The sequence below is a fragment of the Aythya marila genome (assembly GCF_965140915.1).
Source record: "Aythya marila genome assembly, chromosome: 6".
In the NCBI taxonomy this organism is placed as follows: domain Eukaryota; kingdom Metazoa; phylum Chordata; class Aves; order Anseriformes; family Anatidae; genus Aythya; species Aythya marila.
Window position 1 is genome coordinate 26,160,702 of NC_139047.1, and position 20,646 is coordinate 26,181,347.

The following is a 20,646-nucleotide window of genomic DNA, read 5'->3' on the forward strand; positions in this document are numbered from 1 at the left end:
TATCAGTGTGTGCGTGTTCTCCAGGTTTTCAGGAGTTTAAAATATGTACTTACGTTTTCAAAATGAACAAGAAACTTACCTTTCTGAACAAAGACCATGCTTTCACAAGCACCCGTCATCTCATGGCAATCCAGCAGGCCTGAAGGGCTACCCAGGATTTGCATTTCTCCTTCAAGAACAGTGATTTGCCTTGTTGGCGGAGGTATGTTTGAGAACTTCATACTGCAACCGGGCTGAGCACGTGCAGAGCACCCCAACCTTTAATCAGTAGCAAATTTTTCTTCTGCTGGCTGACACATCTGTTCTGGCATTATCCAGAGAGCTGCTGTAACATTCAGACTTATCTAGGATTGATGAGGGAATGAAATTTATCTGAAAAGGGTAACAATAAAACAGTGATTTTCCAAGTAATGAGAATGGTTTCTGGCATGTCCACGTATCCTGGGGATGTACAACAGCCCCAGGAAAATGCCATCCAGCCTCTGCCATTCCTTTCGTCCTCCCCCCGACTCCCTTCTCTTTGGCAGCCCCACAAAGGGTTTAACATTTACTTGGATCCGATGCAGGCAGGACACGAGCCAGCCCTAAGGCGAAGGCTTGGCACAGGGCGCAAAAAGCAGCTTGCAGAACATGCCCATCTCCCCCGCATCCTCCCCTCGCCGCTGCTGGCGAGCCAAGTCAGGTGGCTGCACCAGCACCTTCGGCTCAGCTCCAGTTCCTTCCAAGAATGGCTGAACCTCTCCAACCACCCCACTGCCCAGCCTGCCAGCCCCCAGCCCCTGTAGGCGCACAGGAGCTCAGGGAGGGGCTGAAGCCACCGGAGGCTCTTTTGTCCCCAAGGGGGCCCATTCCCAGGGCTTTACCAACAAGGGTGAGCTCTGCCCAGAGAGGAAAGGGTCTGAGATGGAGAGCAATTGCATCCCACAGCCACACAGCAGCAGGAGTGTTCTCCCTTTGTGCACACACAACCTGTACTTCAGGTCCTGTCCCAAAAACCTGCAAACAGCATCGGAGACCGACACGAGCAATCCTTGCTCGTAGCACTGTTATTCCCTGGGACTCCTTGTTTCAGAACTCAGTGTTGGCAGCTACACCCCGCGTCCACCCAGCACCTCAAGCGGTTTCACTCCCCGTTTGCTGGTGCCCAGTTCCACTTAGGTCTGGCACCGTCACCTTTTTGCAGTGGAGTCTTTGTGGATGTGCCCGTGCCATTTCTCCACGGCTGCAGCAGTTCAGGAGAATTCATCCCAGACCCGAGCCACTGACTAAACACTGCTGCCAACTGAAAGCCCTGCGGTGGCTTGCAGGGAGTAATGAATGGAATCAGTCCAGCTGACAGCAACTACTGAGAAAGGAAACAGCACACATCACTTTTGGCTGGACACAGAGCGGAGAGGCTGGGGGCTGAAGCTTGCTGTTTTAAAATCTCTCTGAAAAAAGAGAGACACAGGGTCGTTCACTTCCACGCGCAGGCCCTGTGCCACTCTGTGCATTTCCCTTCATGAGTCCGACGCTGCCATCTGCTCGATGGCCATGTCTGGGTCCCACACCGCGTTGGGCGCTATGGTCACGCCTGTGCTCCTTGTGGCTGGCTGGGTGATGGTCCTGCCTTTGCCTCGCGCCGCTGTTGTGACTAGGAGAAGGCCCAGCTCCCCTCTCGCTGCGTGCTTGAGGGGCCGGCCTGTTCCCCGTGTCACTGCGGTGCCGATGGTACCGCTTATGGGTGTCTGCGGGCTGTGAGCTGGAGCTGCCATGGGCACTGCTGTCTGCTGTGCCGCCAGTGCTCTGCTTTCTGCCTTCGCCCATGACGCTTCTTCGCATCATCTGCCTTCCTTCTTGGTGCCTCCTGGGACGGCATCGCTGTCCTCTCGCACCAGACAGGATGATGTCTTAAATGAATTTCAAACATTTTACTATTATATATAGGATACATGAACATGAAGGCAGGTATCATCAGTCTTAAAGACTTATTTTGAAGAATTAATTTACAAAGTCTTAAAGAATTTGATGTACAGAAGTACAAAATATTCTCACCTCCAAAAACGTTAAGAAGGCCAGCTAACTCCTTGCTAGGTAAGGCTAGGGCTAGCTTTGTGGCTCAAGGTCACACAGACTATGTACATTCGGAAGCCCTGTGGCATAATAGGAACGTATCTACAGAGTGAAAAAGTTCATGCAGATGATCCACTGTTCATACTACTTGCATTCTGGAGGATTTTCCTTCCGACAAGGTCAAGTCCCACAGATCCCATGCCCACTAGTGGCTGGAGAAAAACTGATGTAATCTTAAAACGCATCTTTCAGCTCAGATTCATCTCATCTGAGATGTGAGAGGTACTGTTTTATCATAAATCATGTATCACATGAAATCAAATCTATCAGCTCTAAATATCTCAAACTATTCGTCTTTAATTAGTATTTGGTTGCTGAACATCAAAATGCATGAACAGCAGAAGGATTTTCTTTTAATATACAGACATTCATACAGACATTCAATAAAGAGTGTGGGTATAGTTGTTTTTTTTAAAAAAATTTAATTTAATTAAAAAAATAGGCCAATTTTTTTTATTATTATTATTTTTTCTGCGTTATAAATGGGTTTGAAGTACAATTCAGTCACATATTGGTAGGATTGTAGTTTGACCTACAGAAAAAATGATGCCATGGGGAAATAACTTTCTATGAGCTTAGCTATTGAGGTGGAATTATTTCACTTTCTTGTGATACTTTCCTAAGTGTCTTCATCACTGAGAAATGAAGATAACCAGATGGCTTGATTGCCCTTTGCTGCCTTCTTCAGCTTTCCATCAAAGTCAGGCTTTGGAAACAGTTTTCTTTAAACAATCATTAGCACCACTGTACTTCAAAGCATAAAACGTTCCCCTGAACGCTGAAAATAAAAGCAAAGCAAGGTCCCCCAGCTAACTGGCACCCATTTCTGTCCACATGGAGGACACACCTGCTATCATTTTAAAAAATGCTGACCACCTGACAGCCTTCCTGGAAGATCTCAGCTCACCTGAGAATACAGCATGCAAGTCTTTAACGTCTCTAAGTGTAGATGGTGTTTATGTTACTAGTTGACAGCAGGTTAATTTCATGTGGCCTGCAGTTCTGACATCCCAAGTAAGCTGCCAAGTTCCTCTCCGGCCCAGGTGCCCGTCTCTTCCATCAGAAGCCGCCGAGTGCCCACAGGGTGCAGACCGACAAACACATTCCTGCAGAGAGCCACACGCTGCCCCAGCACCCCGCGTGCCCCTGGCTTTGACTTCCCGCTGGCCCCCAATGCCCAGCTCCTGTCCCAGGTCTCATGTCCCCAATGCCCCGGGTCTCACGTCCCACCCGTCCCCCACCAGCATAGCACAGAGCTGCTAAAAGATGACTTTGCAAGACTTTTGCACTGATGTGGTGTATTTCAGACACAACTACAGCATAAACATTTCAAGATTGGGTTCGAGTGGACTACAGATCACAGCTTCTTGTTCCCATGTACAGTTTCAATACAGATCTCAGTGCAGTGCCTAAAACAGTTCATACATCACTATCCTCGTGACACAGAAGCGAGAGGGTGCACTTTGTTTTATAAAAAAAATAAATTATACATTGTGACCTACCACCGAGCTTTACATATAAAAAGGTAAAAATACAGTAGTTAGTGTGGCTTTAACAAAAAAAAAATCTAGCTAAAAAAATACTCTTACAGACTTTAAAAATAGGTTTGTCCAGTTATAGGTAAGGGCGTGTGTGTGTTTAGGAAGCAAAGTGCTCAGGCCAAGCAGGACAAAGGAGGAGAATCTGGAGGATCCCTGCTCCCCACAGGCTGTGCCAACTGCCCAGACCTCCCTCCTCAGTGCCGTACGACAGCAGACTTCACGAAATCACACAAACTCTACGTCCACTGGAGCGCAGTGGAGGGGCCCTGGACTCATTTCTGTGGTGCTAAACTCTGACCAAACACACGCAGATTAGACCTACACCACTGAAAGGCCATTAGCAAGGATTTTTATTTTTTTGGTATAAAAGTTACGATTGTCCAGCTGCATTTGAAAGCTGTGACACTACCACATCTAACAGCTACACAATTTTACTACCGCTTTCTAACTAACAAACTCTCTGTGCCCAGACAGCAGAGCTTTAAATGCTAGCTGGCTGTGAGATAGAGCTGCTAACACTTCACCTGCACAAGACTTGGGCTGTACCAGAACATGTTCACAACGTGAAAAACAAATCCAGTGCTGTCTGTGGCAGACCTTAACAGTACAGCTGTGCTTCAAGAAACAGAGTAAGTGGCAAAGACAGGGTGCAAAAGGACAACAAGCAAGGGCTGGAAAGAGCTTGTGGAAAGAGACCCAAATGTAACTGGACTGGTCACCTGAGCTCCTCATCCAGTGCAGCACATTTTCTTGCCAAGTTGTGGCCAAAAAGCCCAAGACACACCATTTATATGGCTGTCTTTGACAAAGCATACCTGGAATTTCAGTTTAAAATTGAATTCGTTCAAGCTAACCCATTAACCATGGCTGAGTACCAGGTATCGCATTATTTTATACCATGAGACTTCCCTACCACTGAACTAAAGAAAACTAAAGAAGACATCCCCTTAGTTCCAGTGCTAAGAGGGCCTGAAGTCCCACACCTTAATTCCTGTTTCAAAAGCTTGTAGTTACAGGACCATTACCACCTACTCACACATGCAGGCCCTCTGGTCGCTTCCTGTTAGACTAGATGGGTGAGATTGAAATGCGGTTCTGCTGTCCACAGTTCCTTAAGATTAATCACTTTGAAATGTAGTGTTGTGTGTTTTTTCCCCTCTTTTTTTTTTTTTTTTTTAAAACGTTAAAATTTCTGCAAAATCTTTTATGGTGTACAATCATTTTTCATTTTTTTCATGTAAGTTTTCACTCTTTGACTACAGAGTGAAAAAGCATCTATCCCTGATCAGCACTGCATGCACACAGCAAAAGGGTACAAAGACAGTAAGCAGAGGCTGGAATATGCATTAGTAAGTCAGTTGGGGATAACTTTCTTCAGTTAAAAACAAACAAACAAACAAACAAAAAACACACACTTTTTTGTTAAATATATTGTATAAAAAAATCAAGGAGCTGGCTTTTTCTAAATGGCTGCACCACACATGTGGCTGTATCCCTTCATTCTTTCAACTCTCAAAGCCTCTAAGTGGTTGGCAGACCCGCCAACAGCCCAATGTCAGATTAACACAGAAGTTTTGTTTATAAAACTCTTTAAACAAATACCAAAAAATAACCTTTTAGAGCGCGGCTGGACTTATAGCCAATCAATAGAGTAGCAACGTTCAGATATCTTTTTTTCTCAATAGCATGCTGGCATTAATCAATATTTTATAACATCAGCTGCAGGTACTACTGCATCTATTTGTGTTTGATAATATCTAAGTGATGAGTAAAGCTGCATTACCTGGTAGCCAGTCATGGTACCACACAACACCTACAGTTTTAAAGCAAAACAGTGATGCAAAACTACAGGACGCTCAGACTCCAAACTATGTGCCTGTTTAGATCACATCACTGTGGTGTCTAAGTCTCCTCAGGCTCCCTGTATAAACAATTGGAATAGCTAAATAAGCTATGTTGAGTTAAATGGAGTATTTTCCCAGATGTCACTGGGAAGAATCGGGTTTGCAGTCTCAAATCTACTAGAAATTGCAAATCCCCAATGTAACAGTAGAAATTCTTGAATTTTTAAGTATTAGGCCATTGGAAATTGAGGGAAACCTTGCCTCTTTGAAATTTTCCTATGTGTGTTTAAATACAACACCCCCCCTAGACCACCACCACCCCAGCCATGCTGACAGTAAAGAGTTGGCTACTTGGAACCACTTAGATTTTAGGGGGACACATTCACCACATGTGTTATTTACTTGTTATTCGCTGTATGTGATTGCTTGGGAGGAATCTAAGGATGGTATTTAGCACACAACGCTGTGAAACTGTAAACTTCTGTTATTTTACTTTAGGGAGAAATTCAAGCTAACAGTTCACAGAGCTCCTGAACCCAATGGGAAGAGTCAAATATCAAACATGCCTTAAAGAGAATGCTACTGCATTCTGTCTATTTACAAAACCAACACATGTAGCTGGCGAATGCCAGCTCAGCTGCTGAGCAAACAGATCAATAGCAAGTGCCAAGTTTCCCCACACAGTCCTGGCTTTGTGCAGGAAGCAGACTGTTGCAGCCATAGCTTCCCTTTTCCTGCAGGAACTTTTCTGGCAACTCTATTAATCCACACTCAGACATTTGATATTTGAATCAGGAATCTTTTACGTTTTAATACACAATAAGGCTAAGACTTAAAATATAAAAGCTAACACTCAACTGGAAGCAACAATGACAGGTGGACACCGGGGATCAGAAACATGCTGCCCGGTCCCAAACAGCAGCTCTGCTCTGGCTGGCAGCGCTGAGTGCAGAGCATGCCTGGAGCACCTGCCATCAATTTCAGCTCTGGGTTCTCCAGGAAGTGGCTGCAAATCATTGTCTGCAGAGTGTCACTCTGCTGTGTCAGTCCAAATTGCTCCCAATGGTTTCTGTGTTTCTCTATTAAGGCCTCTGGGGCTTTGAGGAGTGGCAGTTGGCCATGTAAATGCTAAGCGGTTTCTTCCTTAACACTCTCAGTCAGCATCTTACAAACAAGTACAAAAACAGCAGTAAGAACTTCCAGGACATACCTTAGTCTGAAAGAAGCAGCCTAGTAGGACACCAGCTTACCTGCACAACCCACAGTGGTTTGGTCCAAATCTCTGTCCACACTGAGAGACGTGCACGCAGCAGGTGCGCAGAAAGGAAGTTGTACGTACAAGTTTCAAACTAACTTTCACATTTAAAATTGTTTCTAAGAACCACATGTATATAAATATTTATAAACAGCAGCACTACGCAGAAAACAACCTCCAACCCCAGTCATACATACAAACCTCTTCCTGAGAAGGAAGGATCCCAGTAGTTTCACCTGTGCTTCCCTGTTTGGAGGTGTGGAATTCGTCATTAGGCTTCTACACTTCTCCTTCCTCTAACTCTGCATTGATATTTTTACAGGATACACTTCCAGTGTCCATGTGCCCTCACCTCTACACCTTCATGTGGGGATCCTGCTGCCTGGGACTCAAATGATCTCTTCAAACTGTGAATATTGTATCCTGTACTTCACCTGAGCACTGAAAGGTCTTCACCAGCACTGTGGAGCATGCTCTTGCAAGAACCCTGCTTTCCTACTAGAGGAAGCAGGTGAACTACTTTTGGGAATGTTTCGACTTTTTCTCCTATTTTCACCTTATTCTTTCTATTCTTTGTTCCACATACAACTGGAACAGGACTCAAGGTGGTAAGAACTGACCTGGTTGTACTGTCAGGCCATAACATGCCTGGTAAGCATCTCACAGCATCTGGAAACAACATCTAGGAACAGTATGAATACAAATAGGAAAAGTCTTTTCCTTCCTAGTCCTGAATGGCAACAGAACTAACCTCAAAGCAGTTTCTGAAGTAAGCTGTACTCATACCTTCACTGCTTCAGCATTTAAAACAAACAAACAACCCCCCATATCTATAGCCTAAATACATGTACTTGGGTCACACAGAAAATAAAGTAACCAGTGTCAAAAACCGTGGGACCTCTGCTGTAATCTGCTAATGCTAGAAGTTGTTTGGCAGGTTAATTTTCCTTTTCCTGCTTGCAATGAGCAGCTCAAATCCAGTCAAAGTAGTTGGTCACTGATGGACTAGATTTTCATTCCTTCCAGGTACTGTAACAAGAGGTGCAAAGATTATTAAGGTCTTTAAGGCCAAAAAGGAGCATATGTGTTGTTAAAACAAAGGAAAACCAGTGGGATTAATCACACAGAAGAAAATTACCTTGGCTGTATCAAATAGTTATCACTACCGTGAACTACCATATAAAGTATGGCCACAAGATGGCCCTACAAGTTCTCCTAATCTTCCCAATAATACTCTACAAAGGTCAGGGATGTGGTGTTCAAACACTATATAGCTAACATCACAGTGATCACTTGCCATTAACACTTCAGAGGCAGCACAGGGTAAGAAAGACTAAATCTAGTGTGAGTGGAACACAAGTAGATTTTGTTCCACATGTTCAGAACTAGCTCCAGTGTGGCATTCACTTCTAAGGAGAACATCAGATTTTCATGTGGTTTTATATTCCGGTTCAAATTATAATTCCAGTTAGATTGCAATAAATGTGGAAGTCTCTTCCTGGATCCTAGCAAACCAGCTGGCTGCTTCTGTCCCATTCAGCAAGAGTTTGATCCCAAGCAAGTTTTTCAAAACGGCTGCTTGTAGAAGACTGGAGTTTTTACAAGATGGGAAGTGCAGAAACTCCTTCTTCTAGAGTTCAGTGGTGAGTAAACATTTCGTCCTTATTGTAGAATCCTCAGTGACGGGGCTAAAAGAGAAAAATGAGGCTCTGTGGATACATTCCTACAAAAATCCCTTCCATAAGGGATTTAAAAAGCAAAAGATATTGCTGGGAGCAAAACTAAGAGATGAGTATAATTCATAAGAGTATTAATACCTGTTCCTTCATAATCTAACAAAACCAATGTATAAACCTTTCCAATGGACAACCAGAAGGGCAAACCAAACCAAGTTCCAGTAGTGCAGTAAGTAGCATCATTGCCATCCACATCCTGCCCACTGAAGCTTTCCCTTTCTTCAGGGATTCACTGAAAGACCTGGTCATCACTGCTAACTACAGCTATTGAAATGGAAGTAGCAAGAGCACATACATTCTCCACATGCATACTTCTGATGTGAATGCTGGGAACTTACCTTCCAAGGACTTCAGGTGTCTGCTGGGATGGTGGTTGTCCAGCTGATGGCAACAGAGCCTCTGTGCTGCCTTCCATTGCTTTCAGAGCTAAGGCAACATCATTTCCTAAAGGCCCATTGGAAATCAGTCCAGTCTGAATTGGGGAGAAAGAAACAGGAAACCATAATAAAAACCTGCTAGCACAAGACATAATAATTATTCAGTATGGTTATTTACAACAGAAAACTAAGATTCATCAAGTTCTAGGGTGGGCATCACTAAATGCAAGTGCTTCAAGAAACTTCACGACATTTACCTGTAATGTAAACAAAGCAAAAGCGGAGTTTAAGTATTAACAGGATATCTGAGTATCAACCTGGATTGGTTTGCTTCAGCTTTGGGCTGCTGCGTTTGATGAAAAAAGAAAGCATGGGCTTTCAAATTAACACAAATTATTGTATTTTATTCAAGGTCCCATTTTTTAATCATGACAAAAACTTTCTCTCTCTTTTTAAATTTGCCACTTAAATGCTTCATATCAAATTGTTAAGGAATGGTTCAATAACTCACTGGCACTATCCACTTCGGTGTTATCGTGGGCTGGGGAGACACCTACAGAAAACAAACAAAAGCTCATTAGAACAGGATGGAAGTAACAGAGAACATTCCTGAAATAATAATGCCCGCCTAAAACAATATCAGATATTTGTAAATCACCAGTCAGAATCTGCTACCCTATAGAAGAGATCTTTGAACCATGCTAGTGATTAGCTATAGGTGAAGTGACTTCATACAAAAAGGTAATTCACATCCACGCAGCATATGGCTAACACCTGCTCACTCACAGAAACTCACTGAAAACAGTTTCAGCATAGAGCTCTCTTCAAAAAGGCAACTGAACCCATTATTATTTTCTGCTTGGAGGACACAGTTAACTGAAAGTACACTTCTGTGAACAGTTTATGGTCCTACTCCTTCCCTTTTTCTTCAGTGCCCACAGTATAGCTCATTTTTCCCCAGTGCATTTTTTTTTTAATTTATTTCAATATAGAAGCATTTATTTGTATTAAAAGCTTTGTATTAAAAAGTTATTTGCATTAAAATATTTGTCAATTTTTTATATATATGCACATCTAAATATATAGTGTGTGTATGTATATAACGTGTGCATATATAGCTGCACAGCCATATACATATAAGGTACTCTATATATCTAGAAGTCTGATAAAGCAGGCTGGCACTTGCATCATACGAAAATAAGACTAAAGGCTGTTGTAACACAGATACAAGGTAACTCTTGAAAACAATTCAGGTTGCTTCACTTCCCTTACGAACTTATACAGCCTTATACCATCCACCCTAAAAGGCAGGTGACACGTGCAGTGACCCAGGTGAACCACCACTTCACTCCACTGCAGCAGGTCCAAGCCTGGTGGACAGATACTAAAGCCAGAACAGAGTTTATGAGTAAAAACCATTTTATGTGGGAGGGAAGAAGTTTGGTTTTGAAATACATTTACCCGAGGTGTGGCTTCTGTAAAGTCAATTAGATTCTCTGTCAGTGATGTTAAGGAAACGTCCTGGTCATCTGGAGTGCTCTATGGAATAAATCAGTTTTGAATTGAATTCCCAATAGTAAATAGATAGGTTTGCTGAATACTCTAGTGGCTTCCTGCATTATGCACTGGTGTCCTTATTGAACACTGCCATTCACCAGGCCTGTTTTCTCCAATCTTGTCGTGTGATTTTTTTTTTTTTTTAAATGATCTTTTATTTCACTTTTCCTCCATAATATGCTGAAAGTAATGTCATTGCCATGTAAGCTGTTAAACTGCCCTTTTTTCCTGTGCAAAGATGAAGTATTGCACCATTTGACCAAAAAGGTCAGTGAGGTCTGCAAGGTGAGTATCTGAACTCAGAAGATGAAGGTGATTAATTATTCAGTGGAATAAATTACATAATACTGGTTTAAAGAGATGACAGATAAAGGGTGTGTTGCTTTAGTTTTCCAGATTAACCCTTCCGCCTGCTGAAATAATAGCCAAGTCCAATTTGGGCTCACCTTTTGTTTTGGAAAGGGACAAACAAAAGTTGATCCCTTAGCGCTGCACAGATTGTTATGTGTGTTTCACAGAGTCCGTTTATAGAAAAAAAAAAAAAGACTACCTTACCCTTAAGGCAACCAAAATACAGCAACTGAACATTTCAATTTAAACCTTTCCCTCCATGTTTTTTTTTTGACAGAAACTGCGTATGTCAGAATTTCATCCCTGCAGTCTCTTCCCCAGAGCACCAAATTATTGGGATATACATGGCTCCCCGAAAGAAAAAATGAGAAGTGAGAAACACGTCCAACCAGCTTAGAAAAACAAGTGCCAGGCAAAGAACCTGACAGGAGTCATACATCCTTCAGAGCAATGTATACAGTGTCTGTCTCTGCTCCAGAAAGCAGTCTTTGGTATTCACCAGTGACTGGTATTCACTGTGTTATGACAGGCATGCAGTAAGGTCTGTTGTGGCTGCCTGAGGGCATCAGTAGCTCAGAACGCAACACACAGAAACCTTCCAGGCTGACAGGTGGTGGTGATACCTTTGAAACAGCAGCCTCCTCATCTGGAGCCAGACTAGCCGGAATCAACAACTCTTCGTGGCTAGAGGCAGCACTATCCTCATTTGATGTGTTACTGGAAGGAGAAAACAATTCTCATCAGTAGATGTAGCCAGTGTCCTATAGACCTGACAGTATCAGTACCTTCAATCTTCAGCAGCTTTTTCAGCGCTTCTTCTAATTTGTCTACACAGGACTGAAGTCTTCCCTGCTATCCTCTTATCTCCCCACTTGGAGCCAGGGGATGTCAGGTATTTCAGTCATTTCAAAAGATGAGAGAGACGAGCTTACTGCTTGATAGCATGCTCACCCTGAGGCCTGGCCTACACTGATTAACTGTTGCAACACTACTTAAAGATGTATCTATAAACCTGTTTAGTTAGATATACCCTAACTGCTCAGCACTTTTCCTCATCTTTTCAAGCCTGTTTCATAATAAATTCTACATGGTACTCATCCCAGCAAGATTTTTCTCATGAATCACTTACAGAATGAAGGTGTTTGAGGCAGGGGTTATTTTCAGGAGCTCTTTTGGTTCTTGAAATATTGGACTGGTTGCTGGGGAGCTACTCGGTGTTTTGCCTGAGGGGAGAATGTTCCTGGTGCAATAAGAAACAAAAACAAACAGAAAGGTACTTTTTCACTGAAAGCTCTTCACTTGCTACAGCACAGTTTTGAAATTGCTAGATGCACATTTTATTCGATATATTGCCTTGTGTTCTTTGAAGTCTGATACATGCTTATGTTCATAAAAGGTCAAGATATTACATAGTTACGATAAGCAACACTTATTTTTTCATTGCCTGAAATTTAGCTAAAATAATGATCATATGAGATTCAGTAATTCACAGGAATCAGCTGTGACAGATTTCTGTACACAGATTTTTATCTCCATTGAAAAACAGCTACCGTAAATAGATACTTCCCCACTCCTCACACTGAAGTTGTTTGTGTCAGAAATAACTGCAGTGGTCAAGGCTGCCGGTGGAACAATGTTTATCAAACTGAAGTATGGGAGAAAAAAGTAAGATTATTTGGTTTACCTTGTACATGTCAAAGCTTTGCAAATGTAGTTTTTGCTGGCTTTCATTTTAGAAACACTTCATGCTTACCAGGTTAAACTACACTATGACAAGGTAAAATGCAATGATCACTGAGTTACTGCAAAATCACATGGAACACTGAGACTCCAGAACTCCAGGTTCTCAGTGCTGTACTTGGATAACTGGATTGCACTTTTCTTCCAAATCTATACAGTACCTGGCAGCAGCATCCTGAATAATGGAATTCTTGGTACCTGCCAGGTTGTCTTCTCTCACAGCCTAAGAGAAAAAAACAACAAAAATACGCATTTCTAATACCTGTTCCCATTTCTTATACCAGTTCAGAGATTCAGAAAAAAGCCAAGAGTCTCCCTCCCAGCATGAAACTGTGATGTTTACTTACTGCTCAAAGACTTAAAACATCAATTCAGTGTGAAAACTTCAGTGTAGATAATTCATTAATGTAACCAAAAAAAAAAAAAAAAGCCATTATTTGCTACAAAATTTACTAGAACATGCTAGAAGCATAGCCTTATTCACTGAATTGTAGAATATTTTTTGATTGGAAGGGATCCTTTGGATGTTATCTGGTTCAATCGCCACTCAAATTGAGGCCAAATGTAAAGGTCGATTAGTTTGTTCAAGGCCTTACCCAGCTACATTTTAAGTGTTAACAGGGACTGCAATTCCTCCCTGGGCAAGCCATTCCAGCACTGGACCACTGTGAAGAAAGGCTCTCTTACTCTGCCACTCTTTGGTCCTCAGCTCCTGGAGCACCCTTATTTGCAAAGCACCTTCTTCAATACCAGGCAATTGCAGAGTCAAACAGTGAAAAAGGGCATCTTCTGAACATTATTAATGGTACCCCCCTCACAACCAGTTCTAAAAAGAAAAAATATTTGAGAACATTGTAGTCCTTATCACTAGAGTATTTACCTTGTGACCTGCTTCTGCCTGGGCCTTCAGGATATTGCTTTTCATATCTGCTGGAAGCCATGCTGCTGCTGCTACTGGGCTCTCAATTGCATTGTTAAGACATTTATCTGTCAGCTTTACCACTTCATCCTGGACATGAAAAAGCCTTTGTTAGAAGCAGTTCCCACATGAAGATCCTGGACTGGAATTTATTAATAACAACAAGGCTCCACGTGAGAGGACAAGCAATGGTTATACTGAAATGAAAAATAATCTCCTCATTTCAAAACTTAGTTGGAAAATCAGAGCAAAACAAAGCAGGAAAAAGCACAATGCTTAAAAGGAGAGATGCCAAAAGCTGTGCTAAAAATACAGTGTGGAAGAACTGAGCAGCAGTGGACCCTCAAAACGTAGCAGCTTACTGATCTGAGATCAATACAGCAGCCATCGTATTATATTGTTATAGCCTAACTGTAAATTGATAATTCATTTTCAAAACCAAGTTGGGAAGATTTTTACCTTAAAATCTGCTTATAAATTAGGACAACGCTTTAATGTGCTATTAGCTCCCTCTCCCATCGCTAATTATATCAGAATAAATTGGCAGGCAGATACTTTAGGAGGACAATTAAAAACGAGATACCTTTTCAATAGAGAATATTGCATTATGTGAATTGCATTTCTTAATTATAAAATGTTAATTAAGCATTCAATCTACTAATTGCTATTTGATTAGTGACAGAAGTTAATTAACTGAGTGGAAACTAAACCTTATGACCTTTCTTCTCAGGGTATGACTCAGCAGGGGGAGACAGAGCCCTGCTCTCCTCACCATATGCCACTCGCTGGCTGAGGCTGCTCCACCAGCAGCTCCTGCAGCATGCACTGCAGCAGGCACCAGCCTGCTACTTGCATGAAATGCAGCGTGTCCAGAAGGAATGAGTCCCATTGCATAGAGTGCAGGGCAGAAGTTAAAAATAGAAGGTGAAGAATACCTGTTCCTCACACAGATCTCTATCCACTTTTCACTTTTTTTTTTTTTTTAATTAAGTGGAAATAGGAAATAGAATGTCTAGATTCCAGTATTTAGGGAGGAGAAAAACATTTCCCCTTCTTGTCTCCCTCTAAACTACCTTTTACTCATTTTACAGAAACTGCTGGAATTGCCAAAAGCCTGGAATAATTAAAATTGAATTATTAGGATCCATACGGTCAAGGTACCCAACTGTGATGAATCCTTACACTGGACAGAATTTCTAAGGCACTGTTCCAGTACCAATGAAATAGTAAATTTGATTGTTTTAACTGAGAACACATCAGCATACGGATGCTTTAAGCACCATTTTGTGGTTCCTCTCACTTTCCTCCATCTGAACAACCAATTTAATTGGGCCATGCTAGTCTATTAGCAATTACATTCCCAACTTTTGAAAAGGTTAGTATTATTAAGAGCTATTTTAATGTATTCAAAAATATAAGTTCCATATCACCACAGCAATATCTCCATCAATAATAAAGATACATTTTTTTCAGTCATTTCAATTTTGTGCTTAAAAAAGGCAATGGTGTTTTGCCATTTTACAGAAAGAGCTTGAAGTTAGAAGGAAAAGCAATTGACACATGATAAGATGGCCTCAAGAGGTCTGATTTACAAGACATTGAGTTATCCACGTAGAACAGTAAAGCTGCTAGAGCTTGTCAATATCCTAGCTCATTATGAATTTCTATTGTTTCCATGTACTAGGCAAACTATATTTGTACTTTAGCTTCATGTTTTGACTGCAGGATAAGTCCACTTCAGAAACTGATGAAAGCAGAGAGCTCAGTGTATTTAAGAACTTTGTGTTCCCTTTTGTCAGATCTGGTCACTGTACTAGGGAAAGCTTGGAAACAACAAAGTTGTATTCTTCCATCCAGCAGATTTTGGCAGAGAGCAGCTGTGAAGAATGAAGCCATTCATTCCACACTTCCCAGTTCTCATTCTAGAAAGATTTCTCCCTCTCTAAAAGGGCACAGATACAGTGTAAATATTTCCTTATCAAATAAATCAGTCAGGAGTGTCTGCATGTATAGAATTATGTAAAGATGATGCTGGCAAGCCATCTTTGACCCCTGACAAAAAAGTTCAAGATTTTTAATGAACAGAGCTGGAGTGAGCAGTTCATTGGCATTTGATTGCGTCACGAAATTCAAGATGCAGCTCTGCTTTCAGAAGCAGAAAACTAATGCTTTCCCTTCGATGCACTTCACCAACCCTTTTGTGCACTGCAACTGTTTCTACATAGGTCGGTATCTTATGCACTGGTAAAACTTAAGGGAGATGAACAATGCTGAAATTTGTAATTATGCACTGCCAGAGAGAACACTTAACACTGCATTCATCTGAAGTAACAGCAAACTCCAGGATCTAAGCACACTGCAAGGTTTTAGTTGGTGCATTCCAGCCAACTGTGATGCATTGTCCCATTTTTTCCAGGCAGAAGATGCCATAAACACCTCTTTTTATGAGTAGGTTAACAGTGGAACTAGGTGCAGGACAGCCAATACACACATTATGTAAAAAATAAAGAAAGAATAATAATAAAAACACAACAAACAAAACCCAACCATGTACAGAAATTAAAAAATACATATATAAATTAAGCAGACTTCAAAGTCAGGGAAATAAGGCATTTTCAATAGTTGTTCTTAGGTCACTCTTTCAGGACACACTTCCAAATCATTAGCCTTTACCTCTAGTCGCAGCTGGGAGATGCTCATTTGGCACTACCATAACCTACTTGCCTTTGCAGTTTGAAGCACACAGAGACAGTCTCTAATCTGCCTACCTTTTTAAACAAACACTCTCGAGTCACCTCTTGATAAATTACATCATAGGGGCTGAAAAGTTGTTAAATCTTTTCTACCTGAAGAAAATCACTTATGATATGCCCTTTTAAATTTTCATAAAACAATTTAAACTTCCTTCCTGAAAGCTGCTAAGTCTTTGTTTTCCAAAGAAAGAATCAAATTGCATTCTGTTCATCCATACACCTCCTATTTCTCACAGTTAAGCAAATGTTCTTGCTCTCTCATCAGGGTCTTATCACCCCAGCATCTGTAACCTTTATTATCCAAAGTTATTCGGCACCTCACATGGCAGCTGGATAACTGTGAATGTGCTGGATTGGCATCTGCTTGTTAGATTAGCTTGTTACAGGAATCTTATCTCGCTTACTATATTGCAGCTATGATTTAAAAAGCACTAATACAATTTTGCTCCATTCTCTCCGTTTAACCTCCTAGATGTTGTTGTTTTTTCTTTTTCTCTCAGTTTGAACTCAAATGGAGCTCAACAGGAGAAAATATTCTGCAATAAGCGGTATTCTTTGCTGTAGTTTATGCAGAGGCAGTGTTTTGGCATAACAGGACCTACGGGCTGCTGACTAATCTTCTTAGAGACTCTGTAATCTTTGTAATGCAGTCACCAAGCAGAAAGGTACACAAGGCACCCCTGACATCAGTCCTTAAAGGGGACTTGAGCACAACAGCCTGCAGCAAAAAGTACACCAAAACACCAGCCTTTTCTCACATCAGGGGGGCAAGCAAGTGCCTAGGAACAGGCTTACCCCAGCACACACTGCTAGAAAACCCTCTCAGAACCTGTTTTATTTTATCATTGCTGGAATAAGTCATACCAACTTCACCAAAAGGCAGATGAATCCTCAGGCCTCCCCCAAACAGTAGGGTATTGCAAACAGACTTAGTATTGCAGATTGCTTTACTCTCTCTGCTTGTTCAAAATGCAATAAAGCATCTAAAGTTTTAATGTAGGAGAAGCAGATTAAGTTGTCCTTTTTTTTTCTTTTTTAACACATGATTTATTCACAGTCAAGCCTGGAGGGAAAACTAAATCCCAGTTTTTTTAAATCCAGAATCTGATCTGTTCAATTTAAGTACTTTTTAATATGCTAGAGTTTTAGAAACCATAGTCGCATGCCCTGGCTATACTGCAAAGCAAAGCATGTCCTGTATGGGTCCAGTTGTCTGACAATCAGCGAATTTATCAAAATTCTCTGCTGCTATAAGGGAGGACCCTGTGTTCTCCGACCCTTCTGGTTAACATTACTCATTTTCATTACAGCTCTTGCATTTCTTTGACACCCCCTCCTTCATGAGTCTATTTCATTCACAACTTTAGAAGAAAAAGTGAGGAGAAGGTACTAACAAAATAGTTCAAAACCAAAAAAATGTTAAAAAATAGTTTATACATTGTCACTTCATAGATTACATTGGTTCATTAAAACATCCAACAATTACTGTAGGCGACATAGGAATGAGGGTAGCCAGGGAAGGAAAATCAAAGAGAAGTAAGGTTAGAAGCCCCTCTCCCTGGGCACCGAGCCATCAGTGGTTCAGATGGTTCAGGGCACTGAACCATCACTCCTCTCTGTGTAAACACACATCACAACCTCCACTAACACCTCCTGAGAGCTGGTAAGAACCAGCTACTTAACAGAAAGGACCGACCAGCAGCCAACTTGCCTCAAAACAAAACATCAAAACAAAGTTCTGGAAAGGTTATGGAATGCAACTGAAAAACATTACAAAAAACGCTCACCCCTTTAAAACAAGAGGATGAATGATACAACATTGTACAGTTAGCAACCTACAAGAAAAGAAAAAAAAAAAAAAAACACAACACAAAACAACAGAGAAACATTTCAAGTGTTCACACTTTTTGCTCACACAGATTTTAAAAAATTCCACCAGGCTGCAGTCTGCATATGTGTGTGTTCAGTTCTGCCTCATCGTCTTTATCTCACTGCCCTATCATGCAGAGTTTTATATACAACAAAATATTGCTTTATTCCCCAATATTACTCACGTTCTTAAAAATCTTGCAAAAAGACCAATTTAAGCACAAGACTTTTCAGAATTATCTGGAAAAAAATAAGTGACCCTGCCACGAAGGGTGCCCAATGTGGGAATAGAAATGTTGTTTTTGCAGAGTTACATTGTTTAGAAGGAGGGAATGTGGTACTGAGATATGCTTACAGTGATAAGAAAGTTTAGCAGGCGACCTTGTAAAATGCAGACAATCAGACTCCTTAGGACAATTAGGTGAAAATCACGGTGTCAAGTCAAGTCAGATAAGTGAAGAAACATTACCACTTCAAGCAGTAAAAATGTCAAAAGAAATTTGAAATTTAACAGGCCGGCAACTGAAGGCCATGCATTGTTTGTGAAGCATCAGATAGATTGTGAATCTGGATTACCCACTCAGTGGGGAAACAGGGGAGGGTCCTGCCATCAAAAGGTATATAAACTGTGTTTTGGAACTAGTAGATGCGCTCTCTCCTGCTTGTGGGGCGCCCGCCATTGCAATCGCGAATAAATTACTACTTCACTGAGATCCTCGCCTGAGCCTAAGTTATTGGCTACGGAGTGTTTCTCACAATTTGGGGGCTCGTCCGGGATCCAGTCACCTACTGGGGAGCCCCACCGCCGCAGCAGCAGGAAGGCATGCCCCGCTGATTTTAGCGGTCCTGTGCATCGACGGTGGCGGTTCTGCGGAAAGCTGACAGAGGGCCTGAGACTGGTTAAAGAGGCAGGATCCGTGAAGTAGTGGGGAAAGGAAGAAGGTAGGCACTCCGGGTTTTTAAGAATCGATCCGGTAACTCTGTGCACAGACCAAGGTAAGAAATATTAAGTATTGCCTTGGGGGTCGGGTGATCTGGTGTATGGTAAGCCCTTGCACGGGGAAGTGCTGGCACTACACCAGGGGAATCTGGTGTACGGTAATCCTTGCACGGGGAAGTGCTTGGAAGTACACCAGGGAATCTGGTAAACTCAGGTGTGCGGTAACGCTGGCACGGGGAAGTGCTTGGCGGTACACCCCCATCTTTCAGTACGTTGGTGTGTGGTACACTGCAGAAGGGAAAATTCTGTAGCACATACTGGCGAGGGTTAGGAAAGATGGGAAGTACGAGTTCCAGGGAATCTGGTAAACTCATAGGTGTGCGGTAACGCTGGCACGGGGAAGTGCTTGGCGGTACACCCCCATTTTTCAGTACGTTGGTGTGTGGTACACTGCAGAAGGGAAATTTCTGTAGCACATACTGGTGAGGGTTAGGAAAAATGGGAAAATATGAGTTCCAGGGGACAGGGAGATATCCCTGGGGGAGTGCCTACTAATAGTTCTTCCTGAAAAATGATAAGAAATTGGAAACATAATCCCAAAATTAGAGGGATTGTAAAAGAAAAGTAATTAAAAAAAAAAAAAAAAAGGTTAAACATTGCGTATCAGTCTGGACAAAAGAATCAATTAAGGAAACAGCAGTATTTTGGCCAAAATATGGGTCTGATGAAAATTCAGGCTTTAAATTTATGTGTAAACAATAAGATTCCTTTTTCAGAGAAGGAGTCAAGTTATGCTCCCTATAATCTTAATATTGAACTGGTGGCAGCAGCAGTCACTCCAGGAAGGGAGACAGGGACTGTAATTAACACTGTCCCTAAAGAAGGATCGTACTCTAGGCTCTGGCAAGAATTAGAACAAGGTAGAAGATATGTTGAGAATTTTGCCTTCCCTGATACTAACAGTACTAACACTAACTGTGTATCCTCTTAGGTGAACTACCCCCTCCTCCTTACCAGCAGAGAGGTTAGGACTTTTAAGAAGGAGAGGAATTCTTTATTCGAGGACCCCAATAGCCTAGTTGAACAATTAGACCAGTTCCTACGACCTTATTTATACTCTTGGGGGAGGGAATTATGTCTATAAGTATGTTGTTTACAGGGAAAGAAATGTGAATGATCAGGAGGAGAGCTGCTATACAAGAATGGGAAAGAGCTCATCCTCCAGGACCAGGGGTAATACCGGCAGGGCAGAAATACCCACTTGCCAATCCTGGCTGGAATAATAATAGTGTGCAACACAGAAATTATATGAGAGACTTAGTGTCAGAATGAGAAAGTACTTGGGGATGAGACCTGAGGACCCAGTATCCCAAGGGCTCTTGAAAGTTCATTGTGTGATTAAAGCCTTGCAAAATACGCAGAAAATGCTTCAGAAGGTGGGGGAATGTAGTGAACAGTCACTGGGGGACCCTCCTGTGGGAGGCCCTGGAGGTGTGTGTCTGGAGGGGAGATATGAAGGGAAAAAAAAAAAAAAAAAAAAAAAAAAAAAAAAGGATCGAAACTAATGGTATTGACAGTGCAGCGGGTAGTGAGGCAGAGGGTTGGAGAAAGATGAAGAAAATCTTCAGGGGGAGTCAGGGCCAGGATGGAAA

The 20,646-nt window shown here is 41.9% G+C and overlaps 1 protein-coding gene across 3 annotated transcripts in view; it reads right to left on the reverse strand.

Annotated features, from left to right (window-relative positions):
* Window positions 1-3,398: 3,398 nt before the first annotated feature.
* Window positions 3,399-20,646, reverse strand: part of EPB41L5 (erythrocyte membrane protein band 4.1 like 5) — a 60,837-nt gene continuing 43,589 nt past the window's right edge. Inside the window, exons 18-25 of one of the 3 annotated variants that reach the window (XM_082763629.1) lie at window positions 13,394-13,522; window positions 12,675-12,736; window positions 11,903-12,013; window positions 11,397-11,490; window positions 10,327-10,404; window positions 9,377-9,418; window positions 8,827-8,960; window positions 3,399-8,440 (exon numbers count right to left, since the gene is read on the reverse strand). In XM_082763629.1, the coding sequence (XP_082619755.1) occupies window positions 8,383-8,440; window positions 8,827-8,960; window positions 9,377-9,418; window positions 10,327-10,404; window positions 11,397-11,490; window positions 11,903-12,013; window positions 12,675-12,736; window positions 13,394-13,522 (708 nt within the window). In that variant the 3' untranslated portion in view covers window positions 3,399-8,382. The remainder of the gene's footprint in view (window positions 8,441-8,826; window positions 8,961-9,376; window positions 9,419-10,326; window positions 10,405-11,396; window positions 11,491-11,902; window positions 12,014-12,674; window positions 12,737-13,393; window positions 13,523-20,646) is intronic. The other 2 variants (XM_082763627.1, XM_082763628.1) reach the window with 2 other exon arrangements.